Consider the following 15,206-nt stretch of genomic DNA (forward strand, 5'->3'; position numbering starts at 1 on the left):
CAGTTATCAGTAGTCAAGCATGGTCTGGAAGCAGATGATTCTCTTTCTGACACATCATCAAGTCAATAGTAGCTATATCACAATGTCTATGTCATTCATGTTACTTCATCTCATCATGTAAGCATTTTATCACCTCACATCATCACAAGAAGAAAGGTGAATACGTACAATAAGATATCTTGAGAGAGAGAGAGAGAGACCATATTCACAACACTTTAATTATAAAATTTTGTTACAATTATTCTATTCTATAATTTATTTGTTAATTTCTTACTGTGTCTAATTTATAAATTAAACTTTATCATAGGTATGTATGTGTAGGAAAAAACATGGTATATATATAGAGTTCAGTGCTATCTGCAGTTTCAGGCATCCACTGGGGATCTTAGAACATATCCCCTGTGGATAAGGTGGAACCACTGTAATTATAATAGTTTGTTTTTTTTTTTTTTTGGCCAGCCTGCTCTTTGGAAAATTGTCACCAGGGAATTCCAGACTCAAACTTGTCCTAAACCAGTGGTTCTCGAACATTTTTGCTACAGTTCACATAGGAAGAGAAAAAGATCTTCCCACTCATTTACCCCACCCATTCTCATTTCTCTTCAAAAAGAAGAAAAAAGAGAACAAAGTGTAAAGGCCCAAAAGAGAAAAGTAGCTTTAGAACTCAGGGAGGGGAGAGATGAATAAGTGAAGTACAGGGAATTTTTAGGATGGTGAAACTATGCTGTATGATACTGTAATGGTAGATGCCCATCATTATGCATTTGTCAAAACTCATAAAACTATATAACACTAAGAGTGAACCTTATTGTAAACTATAGACTATAGTTAATCATAGTGTATCAATATTGGTTTATTAATTGTAACAAATGTACCACACTAATGCAAATTGTTCATAATAAGGGAATCTATTCATAGCAATAAATGCCTACATTAAGAAAAAAGAAAGAGCCCAAGTAAACAACCTAACTTTATACCTTAAGGAACTAGAAAAAGAAAAACAAACTAAGCCCAAAGTTAGTGGAGGGAGGATATAACAAAGATCAGAACAGAAATAGGTAAAATAGAGACTAAAAAGACAATAGAAATGATCAATGAAACTAAGAACTGGTTTTTGAAATGATAAAATAAGCAAATCTTTAGCTAAACTTACTAAGGGAGGAAAAAAAGAGAAAACTCTAATAAATGAAATTAGAAATGAAAGAAAACACATTACAACTGAAAACAGATATAAAAAATCAGAAGAGACTACTATGAACAATTATATGCCAATAATATGGACAACTTAGAAGAAATAGATAAATCCCTAAAGATACAACTTACCAAAACTGAATAATGAAGAAACAGAAAACCTGAATAGACCAATTACTAGCAAGGAGTTTGAATCAGTAATCAAAAACCTCCCAACAAACAAAAATTCAGGAACAGATGGCTTCACTGGTGAATTGTGTCAAACATTTAAATAATAATTAATACTAACCCTTCTCAAACTCTTCCAAAAAATAGAAGAGAGGAGAACACTATTTTTTTACAATGTTTGTTTTTGAGAGAGAGAGAGAGAGAGAGAGAGAGAGAGAGCGAGCAGGGAAGGGGCAAAGAGAAAGGGAGACACAGAGCCTGAAATAGGCTCCAGGCTCTGAGCTGTCAGCACACAGCCTGATACAGGGCTCGAACCCATGAACCACAAGATCATGACCTGAGCTGATGTTGGATGCTTAACTGACTGAGCCACCCAGGCACCCCCAGAAGGGAACACTTTCAAATTCATTTTATGATGCTAGCATTACCCTAATACCAAAACTATGACACTACAAGAAAAGAAAATTACATGCCAATATCTCTGATGAACATAGGTGCAAAAATCCTCAACAAAATATTGGGAAACCAAATTCAACAATACAGTAAAAGGATCCTACACCATGATCAAGTAGGATTTATTTCAGGAATACAAGGATGGTTCAACATCTACAGATCAATCAATGTGATATACCCCACTAACAAAATGAAGGATAAAAATCATAAGATTATCTCAATAGACGTAGAAAATATATTTAACAAAATCCAACATCCATTCATTATCAAAAATCTCAACAAACTGAGTATAGAGGGAATGTACCTCAACATAACAAAGTCCATATATGACAAGCCTACAGCTATCATACTCAACAATGAAAAGCTGAAAGCTTTTCCTCTAAGATCAGGGACAAGGTCAAGATGCCCACTCTTGCACTTTTATTCAATATTGTACTGGAAGTCTTAGCCAGAGCAATTAGTCAAGAAAAAGAAATAAAAGGCATTCAAATCAGAAAGGAAGAAGTAAAACCATCTCTACTTGCAGATGACATGATATTATATATGGAAAACCCAAGACTCCACCAAAAAACTGTTAGAACTAAAAAACAATTTCAGTAAATTTGCAGGATACAAAACCAATATACAAAAATAAATACATATATATTTCTATATATGAATAATGAACTATCAAAAAGAGAAATTAAGAAAACAATTCTATTTACATTTGCAACAAAAAGAATAAAATACATAGGAATAAATAAACTTAACAAGGGAGGGAAAAGACTTGTACACTGAAAATTTTAATACCTTGGTCAAAGAAATTGAAGAAGACACAAATAAATGGAAAGATATTCCATGCTCATGGATTGTACAAATTAATATTGTTAAAGTGTCTGTGTTACTCAAAGCAGTCTACAGATTCAATGCAATCCCTATCAAAATTCCAATGGTATTTTACACAGAAATAGAATAAATAGTTCTTAAATTTGTATGGAACCATGAAAGACCCTGAATAGTCAACAGTGACCTTGCAAAAGAACAAAGCTGGAGGCATCATGCTTCCTGATTCAAAAGATATTACAAAGCTATAGTAATCAAGACAGTATAGTATTGGCATAAAAGCAGACACATAGATCAATGGAAAAGAATAGAAAACCTAGATATACACACACACACTCGTAAATTCAATTAATTTATGACAAAGGAGCCCAGAATATACAATGGGGAAAGGATAGTCTTTCTGATGAGAAAACAGGACAGCCACATGCATAAGAATAAGACTGGATCTGGGCGCCTGGGTGGCTCAGTCGGTTAAGTGTCCAACTCTTGATTTTGGCTCAGGTCATGATCTCACGGTTCGTGAGTTTGAGCCCCACATCAGGCTCTGTGCTGATGGTGTGGAGCCTGCTTCGGATTCTCTATCTCCCTCTCTCTTTTTCTCTGCCCCTCTCCTGCTCACATGTTCTCTCTCTCTCTCTCTCTCTCTCTCTCTCTCTCTCTCTCTCTCAAAATAAATAAATAAAGCTTTAAAAAAAAGAATAAAACTGGATCTCTATTTTACATCACATACACACACACACACCTTAAAATGGATAAAAGACTGATGTAAGACCTGAAACCATAGAACTCCTAGAAGAACACATAGGGGGGTAGCGTTTTGGCATCAGTCTTGGCAGTGACAGAGAAAGACAAATACTATACGATCTCATTCCTATGTGAGAACCAAACTCATAGAAACAGAGAACAGATTAGTGGTTGCCAGAGGCAGGAGTTTGGGAGGGGACAAAATGGGTGAAAGTGGTCAAAGGTACAAACTTCCACCATAGGATAAACAAGTTCTGGAGATGGAATGTACAGCATGGTAACTATAGTTAGCAATCTGTTTGTATATTTGGAAGTTGCCAAGAGAGTGATTCTAAAATTTCTCATCAGAAGAAAAAGAATGAAACTATATAAGATGATGGATGTTAACTAGACTTATTGTGGTAGTAATTTTGCAATATATACATGTACCAAATCAGTATATTGTACACTTTACACTTGAACAGTGTTATAGGTCAATTATACCTCCATAAAAAAATAATAGGGGGAACTGTTGTGGAGTGGGGGTAGGGCAGAGATAAGATGGAAGTCTAAGTACTTATGTATTATCTGCTCAATTATTCTGTAACTATACAACTACATCTATTGATTATTTTAAAAGCTGTTGACCAATTCAACAACACTGATGAAAAACTGATAACAGAATATCCATCCTGAGAGCTGAGAGAATTCCAACTGCTCTTGTGTGAACAGACCTAGTGGGGGCTTTACACAGCAAACAGCCTTCTTAGTGGAATTCCAAATTAAAGTTCTTGGTAATTCTAGTTTTTGAAAATTCTGGTATATAAAACCAGCTTTGAGAAATCCACAATAACTCACTTTTCTGATAAGCAGTTTATGTAGTTTTTGGTTATTAGTAATAAATGGTCCTTGATGGAAATATATACAGCTTTCCCAAAGAGGGGATCGGTATTTTGGACTAAATCTGTGGCTCACTGAGGGACTGTCTCCTGCGCCATGTGTCATAAGGCCTATGTGGTTACTGCCATTCTGGACAAGCAAGAACAGAGTGATGGGAGTTTTGCTCATTCTAACAAGAGTTCCAACTATAGCACCAAGGGTCTTGTTTCCAGCAACTGCTGAGTTGTTCAGAAATGGGATTCTGTCAAACCCAAGACTCAGGGCAGGGGCCCTGTCCAGGAATCCCATGTCTTCCATTTTGCTTTGGTGGCCCTAGCTCTTTGTAACTAGAGGCTGTTAAAGGGAAATGCCCATTTTCAGTAACTCTTGCCTCCCCTGACTTTTGTGCTTTGCCCACAGACTGCCGTTCCATCCACATTGGGCTTTCGGTCCCCAGTTACCCTCAAAGGAAAAGAGATCAGCAAGGACGTCTTTCAGGACTGCAGAAGGTCTGCTGGGGCCTGCAGCCAGACAAGCCACAGCAGGAACTGACTGGCACAGGGAGCAGGGGAAGCAGCCGGGATGGCAATGTGGATCGTGTCAGCAGGACCCGTGAGTTCTTGAGGGGCGTGTTCAGGGGAGCCATCTGGTGAGTGCAGCGGCTTGGGTGGCGGGATGGATAAAGTCAGAAGATTCTCTGCAGACTAATGATGCCCCAAGGCTGTTAGCACCTGCTGCCCTGCTGCCACTGCACACCAACCTCCCTGCTCAGAGGCACCTTTAGTCAGGCTGAGCTCCATCTCTCTCTGGTGACTCTGAGACTTCTGCTCTGATCCCCCCCAAGTTGGTTTCATGGGTTAATTCTCAGAATCATTTTCCTCAATTCCAAATTCCTGGAGGCCACACAGCCATGGCATGACTAACCTAACCACAAACATGACTGTTTGGCATGAAGCACTGTGCTCAGTAAACTGAATTACCTCTTCCCTTTCCTCACCTGAGCTTGATGGAATGGTCGTGAATTGTCTAGGCACCTGAGCGGTAGCTTGCAGACCCCTGGGAAGCTCTCTCGCAGGTCAGCAAATCCCCTGAGGCCTTCCTCTGCTGCTGCAGAAATCAGCTCTGGACTGATTAAAAATCAGTATTTTGGGGGTGCCTGGGTGGCTCAGTCGGTTAGGCGTCCAACTTCAGCTCAGGTCACGATCTCACGGTCCGTGAGTTCTAGCCCCGCGTCGGGCTCTGGGCTGATGGCTCAGAGCCTGGAGCCTGCTTCCGATTCTGTGTCTCCCTCTCTCTCTGCCCCTCCCCCATCCATGCTCTGTCTCTCTCTGTCCCAAAAATAAATAAACGCTAAAAAAAATTTTTTTTTAAATAAAAATAAAAATCAGTATTTTGTTCCTCCCCATGGAAAGAAAAATATCAATCTTAAGAGGAGTGAAGAGTCTGGAATCCTTAGAGCACAGCTGTGATGTTTTATTCTTTTGAGACTTTACTGTTTCTAGGGACATGATTTCACCCCAACGTATCCTACATCTGCCCAACAAATAGCATCTCATTGGGCTCTATTATATATTTCCACTGTCTTGAGCAAGGCAAAATGAGTTATTTTACTATCTAAACCTTCAAAGGAATGTCAGAGGCAGTAATAGTGTTTCAGCGTCCCGGTAGGAAAAGATCTGACATTCATGCTCCCAAAGGCCAACTGAGCCACCCCCAACCTTGCAGCTGCCCTGAACAACTGCTCTCATTGCACCAAGTCTACTAAGGCCCATGGCTTTTCCAGATTAAATGTGTCTATGTGGCAGATGGGTTAATGGAAGTCCTTTGGGGCTGTCTAGCATAAGAGATGAGCTCTGATTAAAACATGCATATGCACACATACACACAATACACATGCACATGCGTGTGCACATGTATCTGCCCAGAGGGCAGGAACATCAGGGACCCAGAGGAGAGCAAGCCTGTTGGGAAGATCTCCAACTCCCCATGTTGGATCTAGATGGGGCATTCTCCTCTAACCCTACCACCTTCCCCACATTTAGGGATGAGGTTCCCCTTTGAAAATCAAATTTTCTGGGCCTCTCCTGAGTTATGGAAGAAATATATAACATGGTAGGTTATTGTGGTGGGTAAGTAAATGTGGTAGGCATTTAATATATATTAGTTTAGTTAATACACATTAACCCAATTTAAGAGCAAGGAACCCAAGTCTTTTTCCTCTACTAGTGGATATTGGTTTGGTTTTGCTGTCCTCACTGGTACCAAGAACTTCTGAAATCCTTCTGGTGGGAGGGGTGTGAAAAGTTATTCTTATACTTACCTGATACAAGTTCTTATACTTGCCTGATATTAAATAGCTTTGGGGCCACTAAAAGATCAAAACCACCCCAGATGATCAGGAAAGGAGAGCTGGGCTGTTTTCCAGTGAGGCATTTGAGCCTTATATTGTTCCAAAGCCTTAGGACCAAGGACATATTTCATTTGGTCTTCTATTCTCATTTCCAGTGAGGAAGGAACAAGGGTTGGGACAGAACACATATTTGTCTCTAAAGCATCTTCTCCATGAACACTTCATGAGACAGTTTTTCCAACATAGGTGCAAAGACAGTTGGGGTTCTTTTAGAGTTTGCAGCTTTAAAATGGGCTAGCGTCCTTGCCTTTGTGTACTTACAAATTTGTGCCTTGGAAGGATACATCTTGGAAAGAGGTGGGGGAAAGGAAGAAGGAAAAAGAAAGAAAGATGATCATTCTAGCCCTTAAATGCCCCATTTGGGGTGGGGAGCAGGTAGGAAAGCAAGTTAAAATTTATTTCCCAAAGGAAGTCTGGGGCACCTGGCTGGCTGAGTCAGTAGAGGAATGCTTGATCTTGGGGTTGTGAGTTCAAGCCCCATATTGGGTGGCACAGAGATTACTTAAAAAACAAACAAACAAACAAACAAACAAAAAACAACGGGCACCTGGGTGGTTCAGTCGGTTGAGTGTCCAACTTTGGCTCAGGTCATGATCTCACAGCTGTGAGTTTGAGCCCCGCATCAGGCTCTGTGCTGATAGCTCAGAGCCTGGAGCCTGCTCCAAATTCTGTGTCTCCCTCTCTCTCTTCTCCTCCCCCACTCATGCTCGCGCTCTCGCTCTCTCTCTCTCTCTCTCAAAAATAAATAAACATTAAAAAAAAAACTCCTCCCAAAAGAAGCCTATATTTTCTCTCTCTTCTTGTCCTTTGGCACCTTAAAACCTGGATCTCCTAGAATTATCAACATATGCAGCATTCCCTCCCCAGCCATGAGAGCTATTCTAAAAACAAACAAAAAAATCCTATTAGAAGAGAATCCTTAGTTATTGGCATTAGGACCTTGAGGGGAAATTAGGATTGAGCATCCAAGTTTGCAAGTGAACCAGTGAAAGTCTTAATGAAAGTCTTAATAAATGGAAAGTGTCACCTTTTGGGATGAGCACTGGGTGTTGTATGGAAACCAATTTGACAATAAACTTCATATATTGAAAAAAAATAAATCCAAGTTAATTAAAAAAAATAATAAATAAATAAATAAATAAATAAATAAATAAATAAATGGAAAGTGTTCATAAACCATACATTAACCAGATTTACCCTATTCTTTGAGAATTAGCTAAAGTGGAATCTAGCCTCCCTGGCCTCATCCAGGGGAAGGTCCGTGTCTTTCCCCAACTTTCTGTGCCTTCCCAGGGGCTGCCAGTCTCACTGTCTGGCTCCAAGTCCCTCCATAGTGGGCTCATCTCACTATGTTTCACTGCCTATACCTGTTCTCTGCCTTCACCTCTAGGCCTTCTCAGGCATGGAGTTCAGACCTTCTTTGGTTTTCCCCAAATTGGTTATGCATGACATATATGTGAGTAGAAGGCTTTGCTGAAGGTTCAGAACCAAGTTTAACATTGCAGAGATACATACTAGATATCTGTGTTCCTCTGGTGACTGGAAGTTTTCCAGTGCACATTTTTCTGTGCAGTTCCAGCCTCCTATCACATATTTTGGGGGCTCCTGCCCACCCTTGTCCCCTCCTGAGTCCCCTCATATGTTCTTGCTTTCCGTATTGAGCCCCGTCCTCACATACATGCTCAGTCCCCTCCTTTTTAGTTACGTCAATTTTTCTTCCTGCCCCTCCTTGGCTCAGGGCCCATTTTTGCACAGCCGAGGCCACATAACGGGTTGAACTAAACACAAAGACCATCTCCTCTAAGTCTAGCCCTTCAACATCCTTGAAAACCTGAAGGAGGCTTTGACATTTCCTTCTCCCCCTACTCCCACCCAGGGTCCTCTGCAGGCCATGTCAAGACTGTGTGTGTGAATCAGGCCCCCACACCCCTGTTGGCTTAGACAGGAGAAGCAGTAACTGTCGAATTTGATTTTAAATAACAGTTTCCTCACTTTACTGCATTTATAGTCACCAAAACAAAACAATAAAAGCCATATGCTAATTGAAAACTACTGGGGACATTTCATATACCTTACATTATAAATCATGGATATGGTACAATCAATTGCCCTTTACTATTTTGGCTCCCCTTAAATGTCAGAATCTCTTCCTCTGGGGCTCCAGTGAGATAAGTGTCATTGCTCTCTTTTCTCTGCAGCATATTGAGGATGACGCCCTTCCTGGGGAAGGCGGAGGGATCTCTTATTTGGATTTGGTTGAATCTCCCCCTTGCCCAACACACCAAGATCTGCCAAGCCTTGGTTCCACCCACTAGCATGTAGGGGAGCCAGCAGTGCCCTGGCCAGGCTCTGCCAGTCCTCCGACACAGCTCTTCACTTGGCCAGGGCCAGAGCCAAGGTTTCTTTTCCTTGGCCTTCCTTCTTTTCTTGCCTTTGGCCTGCTCTGCCATTGCTTTACTCCCCTCTTTTATTGATTCCTGTTCTTTCTTATTCTAACTATTCTTACTACAGTGACCCAACATTCTTTATAACTCTTACACTTGGAGTTTTTAAGAAGGTACAAAGAAGAAAATCTCCAACCCTAGAATTCCCTATAAGGGGCACTCATGGTTAAGAAGGTAATTTGATCATATGTATTAGAAATCTACTTGAGCTGGCTTGGGCAAGGAGGCAGTGTGTGTGTGTGTGTGTGTGTGTGTGTGTGTGTGTGTGTGTGTACACACACGTGTTATTACAAAACCAAAGAAGTTTTTCACAGTCCCAAAGCAGAATAAACAGCCAGGCTCAATGGGTAGACATAGCACCTCTCAGTCCCCTCTCTGGGACTGATGGCCCCTGCCCCTGCTTCTCCTGTGGGTCTGCTCCATTCCCTTCTCTCTGTAGCCCTTTCTGCATCTCTGTGCCCTTTTATCTTAGTTTACATGCTCTCTTTTCCAGAGACCATCAGGAAAGGCCCCAGCTATCTTAGAGACCCAATTCAAAATTTCCAGGCTTGGCTCAGATGTCCAATGATTAACTGTATCCAAGGGGCACAGGTCATACATTCCATAAACACAGCTGCCAGAGGACATCCTTTTGGGTATGGACTGGGCTGACATCCCTAACACTACCATGATAAGAGGAATCCCTATAAACACTAAAGGGGGCAGATTCGCTTCCTCTTCTTAGAGAACACATTTGGAGTTTTAGGACAGCTTCCTAGAAAAAGAATTTTGCTGTCTATGAAGTTAGGATTGGGGGGCTTTTACATCACCTCTCAAGACCCACCTCACACAATTGCAGGAATGACTTTAGAACCCTAGATCAGTCTCCCAGTCCCCAATATTCAGTTGCCTTGAGCTACCCAAAGTCTCCACCCAGCTCCACCCCTAACAGCATTTCCTTGTCCTTAGCTCCTTTCTTGCCAAGCCTAATCCCAGATGATACGCTCATGAGTGCTAATTAGTGAATTCATTCACCCAGCAAATATTTATTGAGTGCCCATGCTGTGTGAGCCCTGTACTGGGGACCAGCAGCATGATGCAAGCAAGGTAGACTCCGATCTTGCAAAGTTGGCCATCTAGAGATTCATGTGGAACTCAAGACAGAGGGAGAGAACCTCTGAAAGGGCTCATCCAGGGCCCCAGCCCCAGTATCAAATCCTCATCCTGACTTCCTGACTGCCTAATTGCCTTCCGGGTCTTTACTAGTTGTTGAAGACTGGCTTGTTTGTAGTATACTAGATCATTTTGTGCTTTACTCATCCAATAACTGGACAGTCCCCACCCAGTAAAAGCACAATTCTGCTTGCTTCTTTTAGTGTGCTTCCTGAAGCTTGTTCCTGCTGGGTTATGTTTCTCCCAGCAACTGCTGGGAGAGTCATATCGTGGGTCGTCGCTATGTGACTCTCCCTGTGTGCTATCAACCACGGGGGCTATTACCTGTGGCATTTCTCATTATGTGGATTAACTTCTGATGTGCTGCACGCACGTGGGGCCCACAGTGCATTAGAGCCACCCTGATCCAGGAGCCCAGCGTGTGGTGGGCTAAACCTTCTGTGGGCTGGAGGGAGGGGCAGAGAGAGTGGAAGGCCCTCAGGGTGGAGGGCAGGGAGGCAGCATGGGAGCAGCATGAGCATTTAGAGGCTGAAAAGGATTGAGCCCTTGGAATGTTTAAAAGGGCCAGGCTGATGACTGGTAACAAGGGAGAAATGTGTCAGACCTGCTGGCAACAACAACAATAGCAATATCATTTTTTGGGTGCCTGGTGTATACCAAGCACTGTGCCAACCACATCACACGTATTATCTTCCTTGAATGGCTATCACAATCTAGTGAGGTAGGCTTGATTATTCCCACTTAATAGATGGGGAAACTAAGGCTCAGAGAACTTAAATGCTTTGCCAAAATCCTACTGCTAATAATCAGCAGAGTCAGGTGTTAAACCCAGGTCTGGGCTCTTAAAGCACCACGTGGATAAAGAGAATCTTCTGGCATCCTTGACAATCTCTCTTTGGGTGCTTTGGGGTCACCCACAGCCCCTGACCCAGTGTGGCATGGAGTAGCTACCTAGTGGTGCTCAAGAGGAGATGGGCCAACTTCAGCCACAGTGGCTTGTGAGCTGTAGAGCCTGGGACCCTGGGGAGGGGCCCATCTACTCACTGTCCTGTCCTGCTGAGAAGCCCAGCATTGCAGAAACTTCTGGATGGTGGTGTTTGCTTGGAGCCCAGTACCTAAACAGACACCCTGACCTTCTGCTGCTGTTTCCTCAGCTTTATTTTTTTTTAAGTTTTTTTATTTATTTATGAGAGAGAGAGAGACAGAGACAGAGACAGCAAGAGTAGGGGAGGAGCAGAGAAAGAGGGAGACACAGAACCCGAAGGAGGCTCCAGGCTCTGAGCTGTCAGCACAGAGCCCGATGCGGGGCTTGAACTCACAAACCGTGAGATCATGACCTGAGCCAAAGTCGGATGCTTAACCGACTGAGCCACCCAGGCACCCCTGTTTCCTCAGCTTTAAAGTGGGCACCCTCGATCATTGAGCCCCAAGTATGAAAATGTGAGTGGGGCCAGCCATTCCCGGGTGGGCAGTGTAGGGTGGAGGATGTCAGTGGACTTGACTCTCCTCCAGGTTCCCCTAATTTGGGGCCTGATGGGGCCTTTCTGTGGTGTAAACTGGGTCTCAAATTTCTCATCTGTGAAGTGAAGGGCTTAGATTCTTTGACAACAGCTAAGCTCCCTCCTAGCCCTGAGACTTAGAGAATCCAAGGCTCAGCACCCCTTGGAGCAGTAGCCGCCCAGTGACCTCTAATCAACCTTGGCACATTCTAAGTACTCAGTAAGAACTTGTTGAACCGAACCCAGGAGATTAGGAGTTTCTCAGCAGAGCAAAATAATTCCCCAGTGGGGTTCTCCCCACAGCCTCAAGTAACCAGTTCCCACTGTCCATGGGCTCCCAGGAAACATCCACTTAGTGATGGTATTTAGCACTTTGTCCTAGAAGTAGATAAAGAGCTAGAGGATCAGGAGTCTGGGTTAACAGTTGGGGACAGAGGGGGCTCCTGGGTGGCTCAGTCAGTTAAGCATCTGACTCTTGATTTTGTATCAGGTCATGATCTCAGAGTTCTTGGGATTGAGCCCCGCATCGCGCTCTGCACTGACAGTTCAGAGCCTGCTTGAGATTCTCTCTCTCTCTCTCTCTCTCTCTCTCTCTCTCTCTCCCTCTCTCTCTCTCTCTGCCCCTCCCCTGCTCATGTGAGCTCATCCTCACCCTCTCTCTCTCTCTGAAAATAAATAAATAAACTTAAAAAAAATAATAGCAAAAAAAAGTTGGGGACAGAGAAAAACCAGCTGCGTGGAACATTACTGACCAAGCATGGTTGCTTTGAAACCTGAGACCCCACAACAACCCTCCCTAACCATCCCACCTGGAGGGGGGGAGGGAACCACTGTGCAGCTGAGAGAACTCTGTCTTGGCAGCCACTCTCCAGCCGCTCACCTGCAGCCAAGACTCTTAAGGAGGCCCCGGGGAGTCTGAGGGCAAATCCTACCTCTGCCTTTATAAAGGGGCCTGAGGAGAGGTGCTGGGGCTCTTCTGGAGCCCTCATGGGGGAGGGGGGACAGAGGCAGTTCTGCCAGTGTTCTCACAGACCTGCAGCTGTTCCACCCTGCCCCTGCCACCGTGAAGACCCAGCTGCCTGTTCCAGTCTCTGCGCTGCTGAGCCCCTCTCTCTCCAGTGCACTTGAGGACCCCCACCCCTCACACTGCTCTCTCACATTCTTCCCTCTCATTCTCTCTCTCTCACACATATTCTCTCTCTCTCACACACACACTTCTCTCATACTGTATCTTTAATTCACCCTCAATATAGTCTTTCTCTCACACTACATCTCTTTTCTCTCCCACATATAGCCTTCTCTCTCTATCACCCGTCTTTCACGCATTCCTTCCCTCTCTCTGTTTCTCTCCCTACACCTCCCCTGGTGCATAACTGGAAACAAATTGAGTTTGTTGTGACCGGTGGGGAAGAGGACGTTTGGAGGCAGTGGCCAGGGCGGCAGCAGCAGAGACAGGCTGGGGCCAGAAGCCGTGCCGACAGCCGGAGACCTCAGTGCTCAGCTCTTCCAGGGAGCAGGTAATGCCCCAGACAGGGCTGGTTCAGGCGTCCTGCTCTCTGCCCTGTCTCATCTCCCTATTGGTTGTTCCATCTCTTTGTCTTCCTATCTGGCCTTTAACGGGAAGGGGATTCCAAACTTAGGGAAGAGTAGGCACAAGGATCCAAGGAGTAAGGTGCCCTCCTCGTCAGAGAACTGTGTGTGGTGGTTAGGGTCCAGGATATCTGGGATTGGAGGGAGGGTGCTGGGGTATCTGGGGTCAAGGGTAACTGGGTTCCAGGGCATCTGGCTGAGAAACATGATAGAACCTAAAAAGACCGGTAAGGGCCAGATCACAAGGGATGTTTTGGGCCAGGTCAGTGACCCTAGGCTCTAGGTAATACAGAGCCATTGAAGGCTTTTCACCCGGGGGGTAACCTGATCAAACCTACATTTTAAAAGAGTTGTTCTAGAACTCTGATTGCTGTGTCCTCTCAGAATCAGTCATAGGCTTCTCCCAGTGTAAAGAAAAAATAAGGTTATTTGTTCAATTGTTAGTTTTCTATAAAACTTTAACCTTTGATGTCTGCTAGCAAGTGTCAGCAATCCATAACCCAATGAAAAGATGATGTTTAAAGTAATAGAAAAATTCAGAAATAAAATTCATTTAAATGAGGCAGATTGAGCTATATACAGATAAATTAATAATTTCTGCTAAGTAAAATTATTTCTAACTCAAATGCAAAATATTTTATGGTGCTGCTCAAAGAGCACCATGACTCCCAGGAGTGTGTCATGTGAATATGTTTGAAATGTTTTAAAGGCAAACTTGGCTGCCACATAGGGAATAGGGTGGATCAGGCAACCAGAGGCAGTAGTGGCAGCAGGAGGCTTTTGCAGCAATAGGAATGGGAAATAATGAGAACCTGAGCCAAGATGGTGGCAATGGGTAGGAAAAAAGGGAGACAGCTGAAAAATATTTAGGAAGCAAGGGAAAGAAGTTAGTGTCTGATTGGACATGAACAGTGAGACAGAAAGAGGCTTCAAGAATGAGTCCGGTATTTCTTAGCTGAATGGCTGGAGAGTTAGGGTTGCTATTATTCAAAACAGAGAATGGCAGGCATAAAGGAGTTGTTTTGAATATATTGAGGTTGACTTGAGGAGGCTGCAGAACTCCCACATGGAATAATCCAGTTGACAGTTGGAAATGTTCAATACAGGCAGGGCCCAGAGACATGGGTGACCTTATCTACAGGGTGACACCATAAAGAACACAAGATGGCCCAGGAAGAGCGTAGAAGGAGAAGAGAGAAGAAGTTTAATGAGAAATCTTGGGGAAGACTAAGATTTAAGTGAGACAGGCAAGAGGGGTCAGGGGAAGATATTAAGGATTCCTTGAAGAGGTAGGAAAAAATATCAAGAAAGTGTTGTTACAAGAGCTAAGAGTAGCATTTCAGTTCAGGGGGAGCAGTCAGCACCACTGATGCCCCAAAGAGATAAGCCAGACCTGTTGGTTTGATTGGTTTTATTACTTTACTCGTTGAGAATAAGATAACAAGAGCGATCTGAGGGCAGAGTTATAAACTCAGGTGCATAACATAAATGAGATTAGCAGAGTTGAGTAGGGAGCAGTGGGGACCGTGGCAAACTACAATGCATATGCCCATAACATTGCGTGTCAACAATACTCAGATAAAAGAACTTTAAAAAATGCATATTCCCACCTAAAGAAGGCAGCTATCATTCAGCTTTGGTTAATTGTTGCCAAGCAGGAATGTAGGCACAGTCGTCAGAACATCTGAATTTTCAAGAAAAGTCAGAAATGTGGATTATTATATGAAATCCCACAATTCTTTATGTTAGCAACAATTTCAAAAACTTTTATACTCTGTGAGAGCTGAACTAAACACATCTTTGAGCTGCCAGTTGAAGTCTCTGCCTTAGTCAATGTCCTTTAGAGTAGTGGGATTGAACCAGTTGGAGCAGTTT

General features: G+C 43.3%; 1 protein-coding gene across 4 annotated transcripts in view; it reads left to right on the plus strand.

Moving 5' to 3' along the window:
- The window catches only part of LOC121019228 (electrogenic sodium bicarbonate cotransporter 4), a 99,908-nt gene that overhangs the window by 43,372 nt on the left and 41,330 nt on the right, over positions 1-15,206 (plus strand). For 3 of the 4 annotated variants that reach the window (XM_040458459.1, XM_040458457.1, XM_040458458.1), the window contains one exon: positions 4,657-4,848. In XM_040458459.1, the coding sequence (XP_040314393.1) occupies positions 4,657-4,848 (192 nt within the window). Of the gene's footprint in view, positions 1-4,656; positions 4,849-12,663; positions 13,259-15,206 lie in introns of those variants that run through there. The other variant, XM_040458460.1, reaches the window with a different exon arrangement.

Source organism: Herpailurus yagouaroundi, unplaced genomic scaffold (genome assembly GCF_014898765.1).
Source record: "Herpailurus yagouaroundi ecotype Mexico unplaced genomic scaffold, PumYag 221, whole genome shotgun sequence".
NCBI classification, from domain to species: Eukaryota; Metazoa; Chordata; class Mammalia; order Carnivora; family Felidae; genus Herpailurus; species Herpailurus yagouaroundi.